The 16267-nt window shown below is 38.2% G+C and overlaps 1 protein-coding gene across 1 annotated transcript in view; it reads left to right on the forward strand.

The window, feature by feature from the left end:
- Positions 1 to 16267, forward strand: part of PLXDC2 (plexin domain containing 2) — a 410079-nt gene that overhangs the window by 299775 nt on the left and 94037 nt on the right. Inside the window, exons 8-9 of the mRNA XM_060192256.1 lie at positions 4808 to 4903; positions 5126 to 5207. Of these exons, the coding sequence (XP_060048239.1) occupies positions 4808 to 4903; positions 5126 to 5207 (178 nt within the window). The remainder of the gene's footprint in view (positions 1 to 4807; positions 4904 to 5125; positions 5208 to 16267) is intronic.

Below are 16267 nucleotides of genomic sequence, written 5' to 3' on the forward strand. Positions count from 1 at the left end.
CTCGCCTAAGTCATTCACTCTTAGCCCCAGCTTATGTGCCTCGAAACCCTTTTACACAGTGTGCAGAGCTCTGCCTGGATAAATACACTGTTCTGACTAAGAACTTCTCAAACTTGTCATGTCTCTCTCCTCCAATTTAATGTTTGGAATTTTATTCCTTGTCTCTGGGGTGTTGACCTTCCCTGTCAAGCCTCACCTTTTCTTTACCCTTTGAGCTTAATGAGCATGGTATTTCCAGCAGAAAACCCAGAAAATCCATGCATGGCTTCCTGGTTCTTTCCTTTGGAAACTCAAGGCTGTAGCATTGTAGAAATTTGAAAGCTAACACATATACATGCAAAATGTCAGTGTTTCAAAACCAACTGAAATACCTGAAATGTTTCTGCTGCATGTTATAATGATGACTGTTTTATTTCCTTAGAACACTATATTCTTCTCACTGACCTTATTTCCTGCTGCTTTCTTAACATCTGCTGTTTTAAATTTATTGACTTTATTCATGGTGTAATTTACTTTGTGGTGATTATTATTTACATCTCAATATGGAAGATGAGCATTTTCAAAAATAAAACTGACAACTAATTTTGAGAGTAAATATGTTTTAATTAATTCCTTTTTGTTGCCCTTGTTGTTTTATTGTTGTAATTATTACTGTTGTTGATGTCATTGTTGTTGGATAGGATAGAGGAAATGGAGAGAGGAGGAGAAGGCAGAGAGGGGGAGAGAAAGAGAGACACCTGCAGACCTGCTTCACCGCCTGTGAAGTGACTCCCCTGCAGGTGGGGAGCCCGGGGCTCAAACCCCTATTCTTACGCCACCAGTCCTTGCAACCCGTTGTGCTACCACTCGACTCCCTAAGAAAGTATATATGTTTTAAAGGTCTTACTATTTAAAAGTCTAGTGAGCTCTTTTAGAAACATTGAATGTAGTCTGTTTTAAAAGATTTCTTTATAACCTTACAGACCAAATAGCAGTTTTTGAAAGAAGTTGTTCAAAATCATGTTTACAGAATGAAAAAAAGGAAAAAAAAATCCCAAAAGCTTGACAAAAGAGCACCAGAGAATTTCTATTACTATGCATATTATCTTAAGCTTTTAATTCTCAAAAAATGTGAATGGGGGACTGGGTAGTGGTGCACTCTGGAAATTGCACGTATCACCATGCACAAGGACCCAGGTTCTAGCCCCTGCTCCCCACCTGCAGGGAGGATGCTTCATGAGCACTAAAGCATGCCCACAGGGGGTTATTTTTTAATTTTTATTTATTTAAAATTGTATAGACACAGAGAGAAATTGAGAAGGGGGATAGAGAGAGAAAGAGACAGAGAAATACCTGCAGACTTGCTTCATCACTTGTGAAGCTTTCACCCTGCAGGTGGGGACCAGGGGCTTGAACCTGGGTCCTTGGGTACTATAATGTATGTGCTTAACCGGGTGCACCACTGCCTGCCCCCTCCTCTCCCTCTTTTTTTTAAAAAAAATTATTATCTTTATTTATTCTGTAGAGACAGCCAGAAATCATGTGGGAAGGGGGTTAGAGAAAGAGAGAGACATAGAGACTCCTGCAGCCCTGCTTCACCACTCACAAAGTTTTCCCCCTGCAGATGGGGACTGGGGACCGGGGTCTCACTGTAGCATGTGTCTCAACCAGGTGCACCACTGCCTGACTCCTCTTTCTCTCCCTCTCTATCTCCCACTCCCATCTCAATTTCTTTGTCCTACAGATTAAAATAGAAAAAAAAAAAGGAAAAAAATAGCCACGGGGAGCAGTTGATTCATAGTGCTGGTACTGAGTCCCAGCAATAACCCTGGTGGCAAAAAAAAAATGTGAATGCACACATGAATCTTATATAATGCTATAATGCAATATCACTCACTGCATTATTTTTTTTTTAAATAATAGACTGAACCAGTGCTGTCCACTAGAATTCCTGCAATGATGAAATATTCTGTTAACCATTTACTATGGTCTCAGTCACCATGCATGGCTACCATGTATTTCCAATTTGGCTGGGGAAACTGAAGGATATGGTTGTAAAGAGCCACATGTGAGTGACTAGTGGCTACCATGTTGGACATGGCACCAATAGACTTATATACACCGGATTAAATAAAATTGTAAATCTTAAGTATAATATGTACATAAACATTCATTTCATTTCTTTGTCTTTTAAATGCCTTAACATATTAGATAGGGGGCTGGGTGGTTGGTGCATCTGGTATAGAGTACGTGTTATAATACTTAAGGATCTGGGTTCAAGACTCCATTCCCCACTTGCTTGATGGAAGCTTCACAAGAGGTGAAACAACTGCAGGCAAAGCTTCACGAGTGGTAAAGCAGGGCTGCAGGTGTCTCTCCTTCTCTATCTCCCCCTTGCCTCTCGATTTCTGACTCTTTCTATCCAATAAATAAATAAAGATAATAAAATATCAAAAAAATGTTAGGAGTTAAGGCATCTTCTATTTGTAGATGCTTTACAGGACAACTCCTGCTAGCTAATTCTATTAGTGCATTATATTTATGCATGGGAAGTATGTTTCTTTTTCTCTTAACAATCTTCTCTTTTTCTCAGTATTCTTGCTGGAGATGAACTTGTAGTTTTAAAATACACACTATGTGCATTAAAGAGTACTCAGTAAATGGTGCTGTGTGGCGGGATCACTTCAAACTAGAAAAAAACAAGTAATGCCTTAGGCCAGTTGTTAAGCATTGGCAACACATAAACAAGAAAATGTCATCAAATAGATAACTTGAAAAGTAATACAAAATATTAAGATGTTTATATAAAAATAAGAATCAGCTAGTTTAGGAAGTTACTCAGACACTCTATGTGAGGGGTAAATAAACTAGATCATATAAATATTGTCACAGAATTTGTGTTGAACTGTGGTCATTTCATCTGGAGTAGATATTTATTGGGAGAGTTCTTGGTAGTTTCCCTGTGATTAGTCTCTCCCACCTGCTGATACTACTTAGGAGTCGAAACAATGTAGTCAGCAACTATACCTTCACTCTTATCTTCTTAGATTTTAATGAATGGGGCCACTGAGTTGAGTGGACAAAGACCAAGGTTCAAGCCTCCAGTCTCCACCTGCAGGGGGAAAGCTTCAGGAGTGGTGAAGTGGTACTGTAGGTGTCTTTCCCCCTAATTCCACCATCAGTCTTGATTTTTCAAGATATCTCTCCAGTAAATAAGTACAATTTTAATTAATTATGTTCATGGTATGTTAGTTGATTCAGATTTGTTTAAATTTGAAAATTATTTCTGGCTGAGTTTTGTTGCTGACCTTAGCTCTTCATAAAGTTGTAAAAAAAAAAAAAAAAACAGTTGAAGTTGTATCATTACCTCTAAGACTGAATGCTTTATTCAACATTATTTGGCAGGCTTTCTAAAGGGGACACATGCACTGAATGTATTTCTGGATTCAAATAAAAGCTAGTATTGGCAAATGCTAACCATTAATACATTCCTAATTACTTGTTTTTGACAGGACTTTCATGAAATAAAACAGAAATGACCATTTGGAAGCTGTCATAAATTGGCAGGTCATCAAATAAAAACATTCTCATTAATTCTGATTTTGTTAAGTTCATCTCTTGCCAGTAGTTTGAGGTGTCTGAGCTGGTGAAAGAAGTAGCGTAGCATAAAGGTCACTCTTTTCCTTTATCCCACATGCATGATCAATAATTACCTCCCAGAGGTTTTACAGTCATTATGTCAATACCTTGAACTTTTCAAAGTATAATATGAACTGAAAATCCATTCTGTTAGCACCTACCAGATATGATTAGTCCTCTGTGAACGTTAGCATGAAGAAGACCCCGAAACTGATATTCCAGCGATGTCTTTGGCAAGACCAAGTTATTATTTATTTCAAACAACTAAATTGTTTAGCAAAATCTATGGTAAATAAATATTTAGAGACACACCATATTTAGACAAAGGCAGAAGTGAGGTAATCTTCTCATATTCCTTAAAAGCTAAAACAGAGCTCACTTAGTGTGCTCCTTCTCTGGCCCCATCACGTTGAAGGGTGCTTTGTAGCTATGGTCTCTTTCTTTCTTTCTTTCTTTCTTTTTTTTTTTGCCTCTAGGGTTATTGCCAGGGCTCGGTGCCTGCACTTATTATCGTTGTCTTTGATGTCGTTGTTGTTGGATAGGACAGAGAGAAACGGAGATAGGAGGGGAAGACAGAGAGGGGGAGAGAAAGGTAGACACACCTGCGGACCTGCTTCACCGCCTGCAAAGCGACCTCCCTGCTGGTGGGGATCCTGGGGCTCGAACACACAGTACACGTGCACCTTTCACTCATAACCAAAAGGAAGTCAATTGGTTTAGGTATTTTTTAAACACTGTTTTTTAATTTGATAAAAATTTTAAAAAAGAAAGAAAAATAAATGAGACTTGTACTCTGTCAAAACTCAACTGTTTTAGTCTGTGAAAATGTTTAATGGCTACCCATTTTTTAAAAATTCACTTTCGTTTTACTTTCAGAGAAATGTCATTTACCTTCTTGATTTCACATGTTAAAGTCTTTCAAAATCTATAAGTCTACCAAGAAAATGTACGAAGTAAATTGTTACAATGGTGAATTAAAACACTAATAACTGAGACCGTAGTGAACATTTTTAGATTAATTGATAAAAATAAATTCTGGGTACATGATTTTCAGGGGGATTTCACAATCTGATTATTTAATTATTTTTTAAGTGTGAAATAGCAATTCTTTGCATATCCATTATTAAAACATTATTGTTATACAAATGAAAGCATGCTGAATGTTGTGTTACTATCATATTTTTTGCAGATGTTCGAAGAAGAACAATTTATGAATATCATCGAGTAGAACTACAAATGTCAAAAATTACCAACATTTCAGCTGTGGAAATGACCCCACTTCCTAGTAAGTTAAGGTGGAAATACCTTATTGGGAAAAGTGATTTGTAAGGTTGTTGATCTGATCAGTTTGTCAATAATTATCACCCAGTGCTTGACATGCATGTGCATCTAAATCTAAGGGCAAATGGGGATGAGTGGGTGGTTTCTGTTTTGGTTATGCAGTCATTTTGGTTTGTGTTTTTGTTGTGGCCAATTAGTCTTGATGATTCCATTCTTTCTTTTCTAGCATGCCTCCAGTTTAATGGTTGCGGCCCCTGTGTATCTTCTCAAATTGGCTTCAACTGCAGTTGGTGTAGTAAACTTCAAAGGTAAAAAATAATCAGATCTTTTTAAATATAAAAACTTGTTTCCTTTACTCTTAAATTGAATTCAGATATATTAGTTGATGATAGTAGTATGATTTTATTTTTATTAGAGACTTAATAGTGATTAGCAGTATTGTAAGATAACAAGGGTATAATTTCATACAGTTCCCACCACCAGGTTCCCTTTCTCATTTTTCCATTGGAAGTTTCCCTATTCTTTATCCCTCTGGGAGTATGCACCAGATCTTTATGAGGAGCATAAGGTAGAAGGTCTGGCTTCTGTGATTGCTTCTCCTCTGGACATGGGCATTGACAGGCCAACCCATACTCCCAGCCTGTTTCTATCTTTCTCTGGTGGGGTTGGGCTCTGAATAAGTGAGACTTTGGTACACATGGGTTAGGTCATCTGTCCAGAGTAGTCAGGATGATATCATAGTCGTGTCTGCAACTTGAAGGATGAAAGACAGTAAAATATGAAGCAGGGCAAATTGTTTGATAAACTGAAACCCGAAGGTAGGATGAGAGCAGATGAAATTATGGGTCTTCTTGTGGGAAGAAGCTAAGAAGTCTACTTTAGGTATGTTCCAAGAAGCCCCTGACTTGAGTAATTTTTGTCTGGGCCTGATAGCTAACATTCAGGTGGACTAAAAGTAGTGTCTGGGAAGATGGTGTCAGAGTTGAGGATTAGAAAGCTGGATTAGGGCAGAGAGTAGCTCCCAAACATGAGCAAAGTATATAAATACCATTAACTGTTAACCCCATTGGTCTGACCAAGGTTATATATTCATATTCATAGTTAGCACAGGAACCTATTGTGACCTTTGAATCCCTGTCAGTCTGAGCTCTCAGTCCATGGTCACAGCTAGGGACATTCTAAGTTGCACTCATTTCAGGACCAATCTTCTTTGAGTGGCAGAGTAGGTTGACCCAACCTCCATTTGGAGAGTGAGGCACTCCCTACCATTGCTGCTCTATAGTGAAGTCAAGGTCCTGTAGAGGCCTACTAGAGGTCTTATGATAATGTTCCTGATGGAAGTGACCAGTGATGGTAAATAGAGGAATCTCTTAGAGGTCTAGGCCCATGATATCTATGTGGGAATCCAAGGATTCCACGATTAAAACCCCAGATGATGGAGTTACCTGGTGTTGACCAAAGAGGCCATCATTAAAACATGCCAGTCTCTTGCCTTTAATCCAGCTTTTGTTGTCTTTTATCAGGGGAGGTTAGACTTTAAGTGATTGAGGAAAGGGAAGTAGGGGTAGGAGAGGAAGAGGCCTAAGTAGTAGTTATTTGATTAGATACTTTATGGCGTCTTTAAGTCTTCCTATTTGCTTGCTGAATTTATTGAGACTGAATCTACTCAAAGCAGGCTACTGAGCACTTTTACGTTGAGCTATATAGTTTGCCCTAACTTACGTGTACTGTATCCTGTCCCTTAGACCCTGGTCTATATGCAGGGTCTGTAACTATACTAGGGAAAGCACTATGTGAAATGAAACTAGGTAGCCCCATGTGTTAGGAATGTTCTCACCAGATTATTGGAGTCTGAAGGTTGACATCTCAGGCTTGGCATCTCTGGATACAGTCTGAAGTGAAATGTGGTGTGGTGGCACTGCTTGCATTGATTTACTTGACATACCCATTTTCTAGATAAATTCCTATAAATATCTTTGAGGTCAGTCAGCAACCAAGATTATAGCTATAACCTGAGACTTAGAAATAGAATGACACTAACTAGCCTCTTTCTGAAATAGAATAGACTTTGAAGCTTAAGCTGCATCACCAGATGGTTTCAAACAGGCTTACTGATTTTCATGAATGAGAAAGAGGATTTTTTTTTTCAAACTCGTTATAATCACTTGTTGGAAATACAAAGTGAAGATTTTAAAATGTGTTGAGTTAACTTATTCAACCTTTTTGTAAATCACTTACGGCCTTTGCACTAGGAAAGCAACTGTGAATAATTTAACTGTGATCCCTGCTTCCCAGGGAGCTTACAATCTCTCTGACCCTCTTCAGGGTCCATGAAAAACATGCTGTTTTAGGTGAAGAACCAAATCTAAAAGGTCCAAGCCTATGCATGTTGTTTTGGAATGTCCCATTGCATAAGCATCCTCTCTCTTAGCATCTTCCTGCAGCATTCCTGTTCTTCTTCTTCTTCTAGCGTTTGCCCTTCTTCCGTAGCCAGTCAACAGCGTCAGGTTGAAAGCTGTCAGGAGCTGCTTGTTGCTGGCTTTTAAAGTGACTGGGATCCATGTGGATTCAGTCGGCTAGGAAGGATCGTCAGTTTCCCCAATGAATGGGTACTCACGGGATGCACCACGAGAAGGTCGATCCAATGCATCCCAGCATTCCTGTAATATAGAAGCAAACACAAAATGTTTTAGAGTACTTTAGGAGTCACTGAAATATAAACAATAGAGTGCTAGTTCTTCAATAACAAGCACTAGGGAGCATGTTTAACCTGCTTACTTTAGAGCAACCCCTATAGTATTATGGACAGAGCAGTATAATTTATTATAACCTTGTTTATTTGGAGTGTAATATGCTGTCCAATAATTTCTTTTATACAATGGATTTAAAATAATAACAGCACAAGCAGACCATTAGAAGGCTTTAAAGCAGATTTTAAATTAGCTCTATCTCCAGAGTAGAAAAATACTATTATAAAATCAAGTGTGGGGGTACAGGAGATGGTACAGTGGATAAATCACTGACTCTCAAGCACGAGGTCCTGAGTTTGATCTCCAACAGCACATGTACCAGAGTGATATCTGGTTCTTTCTCTCTCTCCTATCTTTCTAATAATTAAATAAAAGCTCTTAAAAATAATAAGGGTGTCGGGCGGTAGCACAGTGGATTGGGAGCACATGGCACAAAGCACAAGGACCAACATGTGGATTCCAGTTCGAGCCCCCAGCTCCCTACTTGCAGGCTGGTTACTTTACAGGCAGTGAAGCAGGTCTGCAGGTGTCTGTCTTTCTCTCCCACTCTCTATCTTCCCCATCTCTCTCTCGATTTCTCTCTGTCCTATCCAGTAGCAATGACATCAATAACAACAATAATAGTAACCACTACAATGATAGAAAAAAACAGGGGCAACAAAAAGGGGGAAAATGGCCTCTAGGAGCAGTGGATTTGTGATACAGGCACTGAGCCCCAGCAATAACCCTGGAGGAAAGAAAAAAATAATAATATAATAAAATCAAAGGTGTGTGGCCACTTATATTCATATTTTCTGGCATTCTGTAAAACCACATAAAGATCTTAAGCTATTCAAAAACTGTTTAGATAATGATTAAAGATAATCTATAAAGAGGTGGATTTTATTATGTGTATTTATGTAACACTGAACTTAGACATACAAGATATCCCAAAGAATTAAGAGGTTCTGGTTTGGCATCTATTTCATTTTTTTATACAAAAGCACTGCTCAGCTCTGGTTTGTAGTGGTGTAGGAGGTTGAACCTAGACTTAAAAGCCTCAGGCATTAAATTCTTTTGCATAACCAGTTTGCAGTCTTCCCACCCAAGAGGTTTTGAAGCACTTAGTTTGTTCAAGCTCCAGTTCTGTGGTTATCTCCTCTAAGATGTCTCCCTAAATCCCAAATGTGAACAAACACTTCCTGTTTCTCAAAATCCTGGGCAAACCTCTCTCATGAGCACTTAGAATAGGGCTTGGGGTCTTGATTTTCACTTGTCTGTTTCTTTTGCTTGGCTCAAAGTCCATCAAAGGATGTTTGTCTTTGTCCCTGTAGCTGTAAGGACTAGGATGGACCTGGTACTGCATAAAATAGATAAACAAATGATGATGATGTTCCAAATGAAGGGATCACAAGTAGATCTGTCTAGGAAGAAAGGATTTCCCAGCACTAAGGATTGCCAGTGCTGAGACCAGAAAAGTAGAGGGAAGACCAGGCCAGGTTACCTACAGCACTGGAGCATTTTGAAGACAGTTCTACACTGAGCTGATAGTATGGTTAATAAAGGTTAGGACATCAGTTTAGAGACCTGGTTTAAAAATAATAATAGAAATTCATATTTAAAGTTCCAGATAAGTAATTTTGGCAATCAAGCAGTACCCACAAATTGCAAATGGCTTTATATTAAACTGAATATTTTGATTTTATTGAGAAATTTCTCTGGCAGATATTCTTCTAAGGGATTTTCAAATAGAACTTTTACAGTGTTGGCAGTGAACGAAACTGATGCTTATAGGAGCTGAATTACATGTGCAAGGCTGCACTGCTTCTAAGTGATAAATTGGGAATCGAACTAATTTGTGTGACGCTCCAGCCTGTGGTCTTGAAGCCCCACCTGTTCTGTCTCATACCTGACAGGGTGCAGGGGTACTAAACAGGCTCATCTTGGTAAGGTACCTGATTTGCCCTGCATGTCATCTGGGTTTGAGTCCCTAGCTCCCACAGTATTGAGGGAAACTTCAGTGCTATTCTCTCTCTCCTTCTCTCTCTTTTTTGTCTGAAAAAGTCAGAATGAAACCCTAGTAATGACAAAAAAAAAAGAAGAAGTAAAGAAAATAAAGAAGAAAATCTAACACAAGTATCCCTTCATTTGGAACATTATCATCATTCATTTATCTATTTTATGCAGTACCAGGTTCATTCTTAGTCCTTGGAACTACAAGGATGAACATCTTTGATGGACCTAGAGCCAAGCAAAAGAAACAGACAAGTAAAAAATCAAGACCTCAAGCCCTATTCTAAGTGCTCACGATGGAGGACTTTTGTAAATTATTGGAAAGTTCTTTTGTAATTTAATGGGGGAAAAAGGTGGTAATGCATATAAATGAGGAAGGAATTTACCAAAATACCATGTGTATTTTGTACCATGTGTGTTTTGTATGTTACCATTAGCTGTTTTGGCAAATACCAAATACTTATTTAAAATATTTGATTCATTTTTAATTTGTGAGCAACTGAATTTGTGAGCATATCAAAACCTACTTAAGTAATTGATTTAGCTATGCTTCATTGTACTTTTTTTCAACTTATTTTATTCACTTTTATTTCCCTTCAGACTTGTGAGTTTCAAAACTTGCTTTGTTATCCAAAAGCATTGCCTCAGTCTCTGGAGTTTTTATTAACCATCAGTATAACAAGAGCAGTCTTGTCCTAAGCAGCACAAAAACTGCTTCTCAGATTATTTATCGTCTGTCCTTTTTACTTTGACCTTTGTGTTCATTCATCCCTGAAAAATTATTTACTGGTTGAACTCTCAATTTGAGCTAACTCTATAAAGAAAAGATAATTTTGATTGGTTTGTTTCCTGTATTCCCAATTTCATGGAGAAAAAAATAACCGGAAGAATGTTTGTATTGGCTTAATTGAGGCATAAGGGAATTTGAGCTACAGGAAAATATAGTGAGATTCATGATCAGAACTGTTACTTAGATAGTACCACTCATTGTTTCCGTGTAAGATTACTTCTGGCTCTTCACTGCAAATAGAGATGATCTTAGTTAATAACCTTGAAGGGTAACCATATCTTCATTTATTCAACAACAACGAAAAATTGAGTGTCTTTGTATTGAGGATGCTATCCAGGATTGGATTCATTGCTGAGCAAACAAGAAAAGCATAATCACGAGCTTAGTTTCAGGCTTTAACCCAAGAATGATACACACACACACACACACACACACACACACACACACACACACACACACACACGTCTTTCCACGTTGTCAGTGGTCTTTATTCACTCACTATCATGTCACATAAATGAAAGCAAATTAATAACTTATACAACTAAGCACAGGACAGGGCAGAGAGAGGGAGAAATCCAAGATGCAGGTAGGTGGCCATAGCTGTGACTATAGAAGCAGCCGCCAAGCTGTTTACAGGCAGAAACCAGTTTCGCAGTCAGCGCATTCAGTAGAGAGCAGCAAGGTCGCATGCCCACTCTCTGTAGAGCTGAGCACATTTGCAGTTAGGCCTCCACACCTCAGCTGCCAGCTTCTGAAACAGTGAGCTCCAGAGGCTGGGCTGCCGGTGACAGTGTGCAGATGAGGGTTCAGGTACTTAGTTTTTAGTTTCCCCTGGGCAAAGTTTATCAGTTCAGACAACCCAGGTGTGAGCTAGAAGTGGTTTGGAGCACAGTTTATTTATGCCACTCACAATAAACACTCCTCCTCCTTTAAAAAATAATTTAATTTATAAAATAAAAAATAGAAAATGTTGACAAAACCATAGGATAGGTAAAATTCCACACATTTTCCACCACCAGAGCTCTGTATCCCATCCTTTCCACTGGAAGCTTTCCTATTCTTTATCTCTCTGGAATATATAGCCTCCAGGCTTATCTCAGGGGCTCAGTGCCTGCACTACAACCCACTGCTCCCGGTGGCCTTTTTTTCCTCCCTTTGTTGTTGTTGTTGCTGCTGCTGTTGGATAGGACAGAGAGAAATTGAAAGAGATGGAGAAGACAGAGAGGGAGAGAGAAAGTCACCTACAGACGTGCCTCACTGCTTGCTAAGCGACCCCTTGAAGGTGGGGACCCAGGGGCTCAAACCGGGATCCTTGTCCCAGCCCTTCTGCCTCACACTGTGTGTGCTTAACTGGGTATGCTACCACCCAGCCCCTGAAAAGGAAATGTCTAATCTGAATCATCTGCATAATTCAGTTCAGTCTTTTAAAAAAAAATTTTATGTTTATTTTATTTATTTACTGGATAATGACAGAGAGAAATTGAGAGGGGAGGGGGTGATAGAGAAGGAGAGCGACAGAGACACCTGCAGCCCTGCTTTACCACTCGTGAAGCTTTCCTCCTGCAGGTGGGGACTGGGGGCTTGAACCTGGGTCCTAGCACACTGTAATGTGTGTGCTTAACCAGGTGCGCCACCTCCTGACCCCAATTCAGTTCAGTTTTATATGGATAAGAGCAGGCATTGAGCTGAATGTGTGGAAAACACTAAAATAAGGCTGACTGCATTTCTGCCCTTTAAAGAATTTGTCTTTTCTTATTTCTCCTTTACTATTTTTTTATCCTGAGATCTTTAAGGCAGAAATCTAAATTATATGAATGACTACACAGTGAAAATAATACTCATTCAGGTATCTGCCACTGCTCACTATAGTGTCTCCAAAGGCAGCTACTGTCATTGGTCTCATATTGTTATTTATTTAGAAGTATTCCTTTCTATACAGACATGCATACGTGCACTGGAAAAAAACTTTTTTTTTGCCTCCAGGGTTATCATTGGGGCTCAGTGCCTGTACTACAAATCCACTGCTCCTGGTGGCTTTTTTTTTTTTTTCATTTCATTGGATAGGACAGAGAAATGGAGAGTGGAGGGAGGATAGAGAGGAAGGAAGAAAGAAAGACACCTGCTCTTCTTCTAGGTCTTTAAGATGTGCAACCAGGCTTTTTATTTGTGCCTTTTCTTGTTTCCTAATGTGTGTTTGTATAGCTATGAACTTCCCTCTTAGGACTGCTTTAGCTGTGTCCCAAATATTTTGATAGCTTGTGTCTTCATTTTCATTGAACTCTCGAAACATTTTGATTTCTTCCTTGATTTCCTCTTTGACCCAGAAGTTGTTAAGAAGTGTACTGTTGAGCTTCCACATTTTGGGACTGTTACTAATCTTTTGTTGATTGTTAAGTGTTAGTTTAAAGACCTAGAAGAAGAACAACAAAGGAATCCTAAAGCAACCAGAAGGACGGAAATCACTAAAGTTAGGGCAGAAATAAATAACATTGAGAATAGGAAAACCATACAAAAGATCAATGAGTGTAAATGTTGGTTCTTCGAAAGAGTAAACAAAATCGACAAGCCTTTAGCCAGACTCACAAAACAAAAAAGGGAGAGGACCCAAATAAATCGGATAGTAAATGAAAGAGGAGATATCACAACAGACACTGCAGAAATTCAACATATCATGCGAGGCTTCTATGAACAACTATATGCCACCAAGCTAGAGAACCTGGAAGAAATGAATGAGTTCCTAGATACCTACCAACTTCCAAAACTAAGTAAAGAGGAAGTGGATAACATGAACAGGCCCATCACAGCTAATGAAATTGAAATAGTTATCAAAAATCTTCCCAAAAATAAAAGTCCTGGACCAGATGGTTTTACAAATGAATTCTACAAAACTTTCAAAGAAGAACTAATACCTCTACTTTTAAAAGTCTTCCAGAAGATTGAAGACACTGGAATACTCCCTGCCAGCTTCTATGAAGCCAACATCACCCTGATACCAAAAGCAGACAGGGACACAACCAAAAAAGAAAACTACAGACCAATATCTCTGATGAACATAGATGCGAAAATACTGAACAAAATTCTAGCCAACCGGATACAGCAGTATATCAAAAAAATTGTTCATCATGACCTAGTGGGGTTTATCCCAGGCATGCAAGGTTGGTTTAATATACGTAAATCAATCAATGTGATCCACCACATCAACAAAAGCAAGACCAAAAACCACATGGTCATATCAATAGATGCAGAGAAAGCCATTGACAAAATACAACATCCCTTTATGATCAAAACACTACAAAAAATGGGAATAGATGGAAAATTCCTGAAGATAGTGGAGTCTATATATAGCAAACCTACAGCGAACATCATACTCAATGGTGAAAAACTGGAAGCATTTCCCCTCAGATCAGGTACTAGACAGGGCTGCCCACTATCACCATTACTATTCAACGCAGTGTTGGAAGTTCTTGCCATAGCAATCAGGCAGGAGCAAGGAATTACAGGCATACAGATTGGAAGAGAAGAAGTCAAACTCTCCTTATTTGCAGATGACATGATAGTATACATGGAAAAACCTAAGGAATCCAGCAAGAAGCTTTTGTATGTCACGCAGACCTGTTTGAATCTTACATATTATAAATCCAGGTATCCCCAGCCCCCAAATATTAATATAATTGAGAATTGTCACAAGATCTTGTTAATCTGTATATTTCTCTAAAGTTCACCAAGGCATCTATATTCAGTACATTCTAATGAGAGATCAGGACTTAATTTAAATATTTTATTTATTTATTTATTTTAGAGACAAAGCTAGTGAGACAAGAGAACTAATCAGCTGTAGCACATGCTATGCCAGGGCTTGAACCTGTAACCTCATGCATGAATGTCTTTTTCTATTCTCCTGAGATAGCAGACTTGCCCTGATTATTGTCATTGAAGTCATGAGTTTGGGGGGACAGGGTCAACACTCCAAGCAAGCTTTTTAGCTAGAGAAAGAAAGGAAGAGGAAAAGAGGCAAAGACACCAAACTTCCCCCAATGTGTTGAAGACCAAATTTGAACCTGGGTCTCACAGAAGGCAAAGCAGACAACTTCACATGGCCCAAATATTTTAACAAGTCTCTTCGGGACATCCTAAGGTAATCAGTGAGTCCTTAGCACAGTGGAACTGCATTCTTTCATTTATAGGCTAAAACAGTTGTGTAAGCCTAGAACAGTAGACCAAAGTTATGTAAGGCACACACTCATAATTCAGAATTGAGAAATACCATAGGGTAAATATTCTGAAGACAAAAACATTTGTACTGAAGTGTTTTAGGGGAAACCAATATTGATCTAAGAAAGCAAGAGGTTGGTTAAGTGCAGTGTGTGTGTGTGTGTGTGTGTGTGTGTGTGTGTGTGTGTGTGTATGTATGTATGCCTAAAGAGAGGATGTTATTATTTCATCAATTCCTTGTCATAGCATCAAAATTTTACCACTTGAATATCACACTGAATCAGTTAGCAAATACATTAATATACTTTATTTAAAAGAAAGGAAAATTACATATACTTAGAAAATCTGTATACTCAGAAAATTCTAAAGTTAATCTTTCACTGTACGGATTTATCCATGTTAAATGTGTGGGTTACATTTCTTTTTTCTGGAAAGATGACACTAAACTTATAAACATTTTGGATATTAAATGCTTATAATTTTTCATCTATCATAAACAGTGGTGTATAACTGTTCATGATTCAGCCTATATATCTCTTCCCTCTGCTCTGTATTTGCTCTCTGTCTCTACTGCCTCCCAATCTCTTGAGAATGATTATGAATATGAGCATACACCTTTTTGCCAAACTCTGAAGCAACAGGTACTCGAGCCAGGTCTCCTGATAAGTGAATTCCACCTCAATTATCAAAGCATTCTTTGACGTGCCAATCAGTGAATGCTTTGGTTTCTTTCTATCTGAGCACCATTTGGCAAAGTGGAGAGAAATCTGTAGAATATTTAGCACTACCTCTATTTATAACTGCTTTTTAAAGATTATCCAAACAATTTTAAAGCTTTGCTTCTGCATTCACCAACTGAGTAGCTACATTTTATAAGGCAGTAATAAAAAAACAAAAGCTTCAGGAAATGAATTCTGAAAAACATATATGGAATATCCAAAAGTGAGTATTATAGTGCAAAATTACATATTCCATCATGTTTGTAATAATAAAATAGCAAGTTCCAGTAGAAAGAGAAAAGTTAATGTCCAAATATGACATTGAATTTGTTTAAATTAAAAACATTAGGTGATAAATACTTATGGAAGAAAATTAATGACAAGGAGAGGGCCTGAAAGTGATACATCTGGTTAAGTGCACATAGTACTTTGCACAAGGACCCAAGTTGGAGCCCAACTCCCCACCTGTAGTGGGGATGCTTCACTCAGCCGTGAAGCAGGTCTGCAGGTGTCTGTCTTTCTCTCTCCTTATCTCCCCCTTCCCTCTCAATTTTTCACTGTCATATCCAGTAAAATTTAAAAAATAAAAAAGGAAAAATGGCTTATGGGAGCAGTGTAGTCATAGTGCTGATATTTAGCCCCAGTGATAACCCTGGAGGAAAAAATAAACCAATGAAGGAAAGAAAAAAAGAAATAAGTGACAAGGAAATATAAATCTAAATTAAGAAGCTAAGTTTACTTTTACTTCTGCTTTTAAAACCTGATATGAAAGTTCATATTAAGAGAACTTTCAATCAAATAATGTCATAGAACAAAGTGGTGTTACAGTAAGAGGAAATATTTAATAAAAATATTTTATGGTCTAGTTATTTGTTTTGATTAGAAGTAATGTCAAAATATGCAAA

This window comes from Erinaceus europaeus, chromosome 6 (genome assembly GCF_950295315.1).
Source record: "Erinaceus europaeus chromosome 6, mEriEur2.1, whole genome shotgun sequence".
Classification (NCBI taxonomy): domain Eukaryota; kingdom Metazoa; phylum Chordata; class Mammalia; order Eulipotyphla; family Erinaceidae; genus Erinaceus; species Erinaceus europaeus.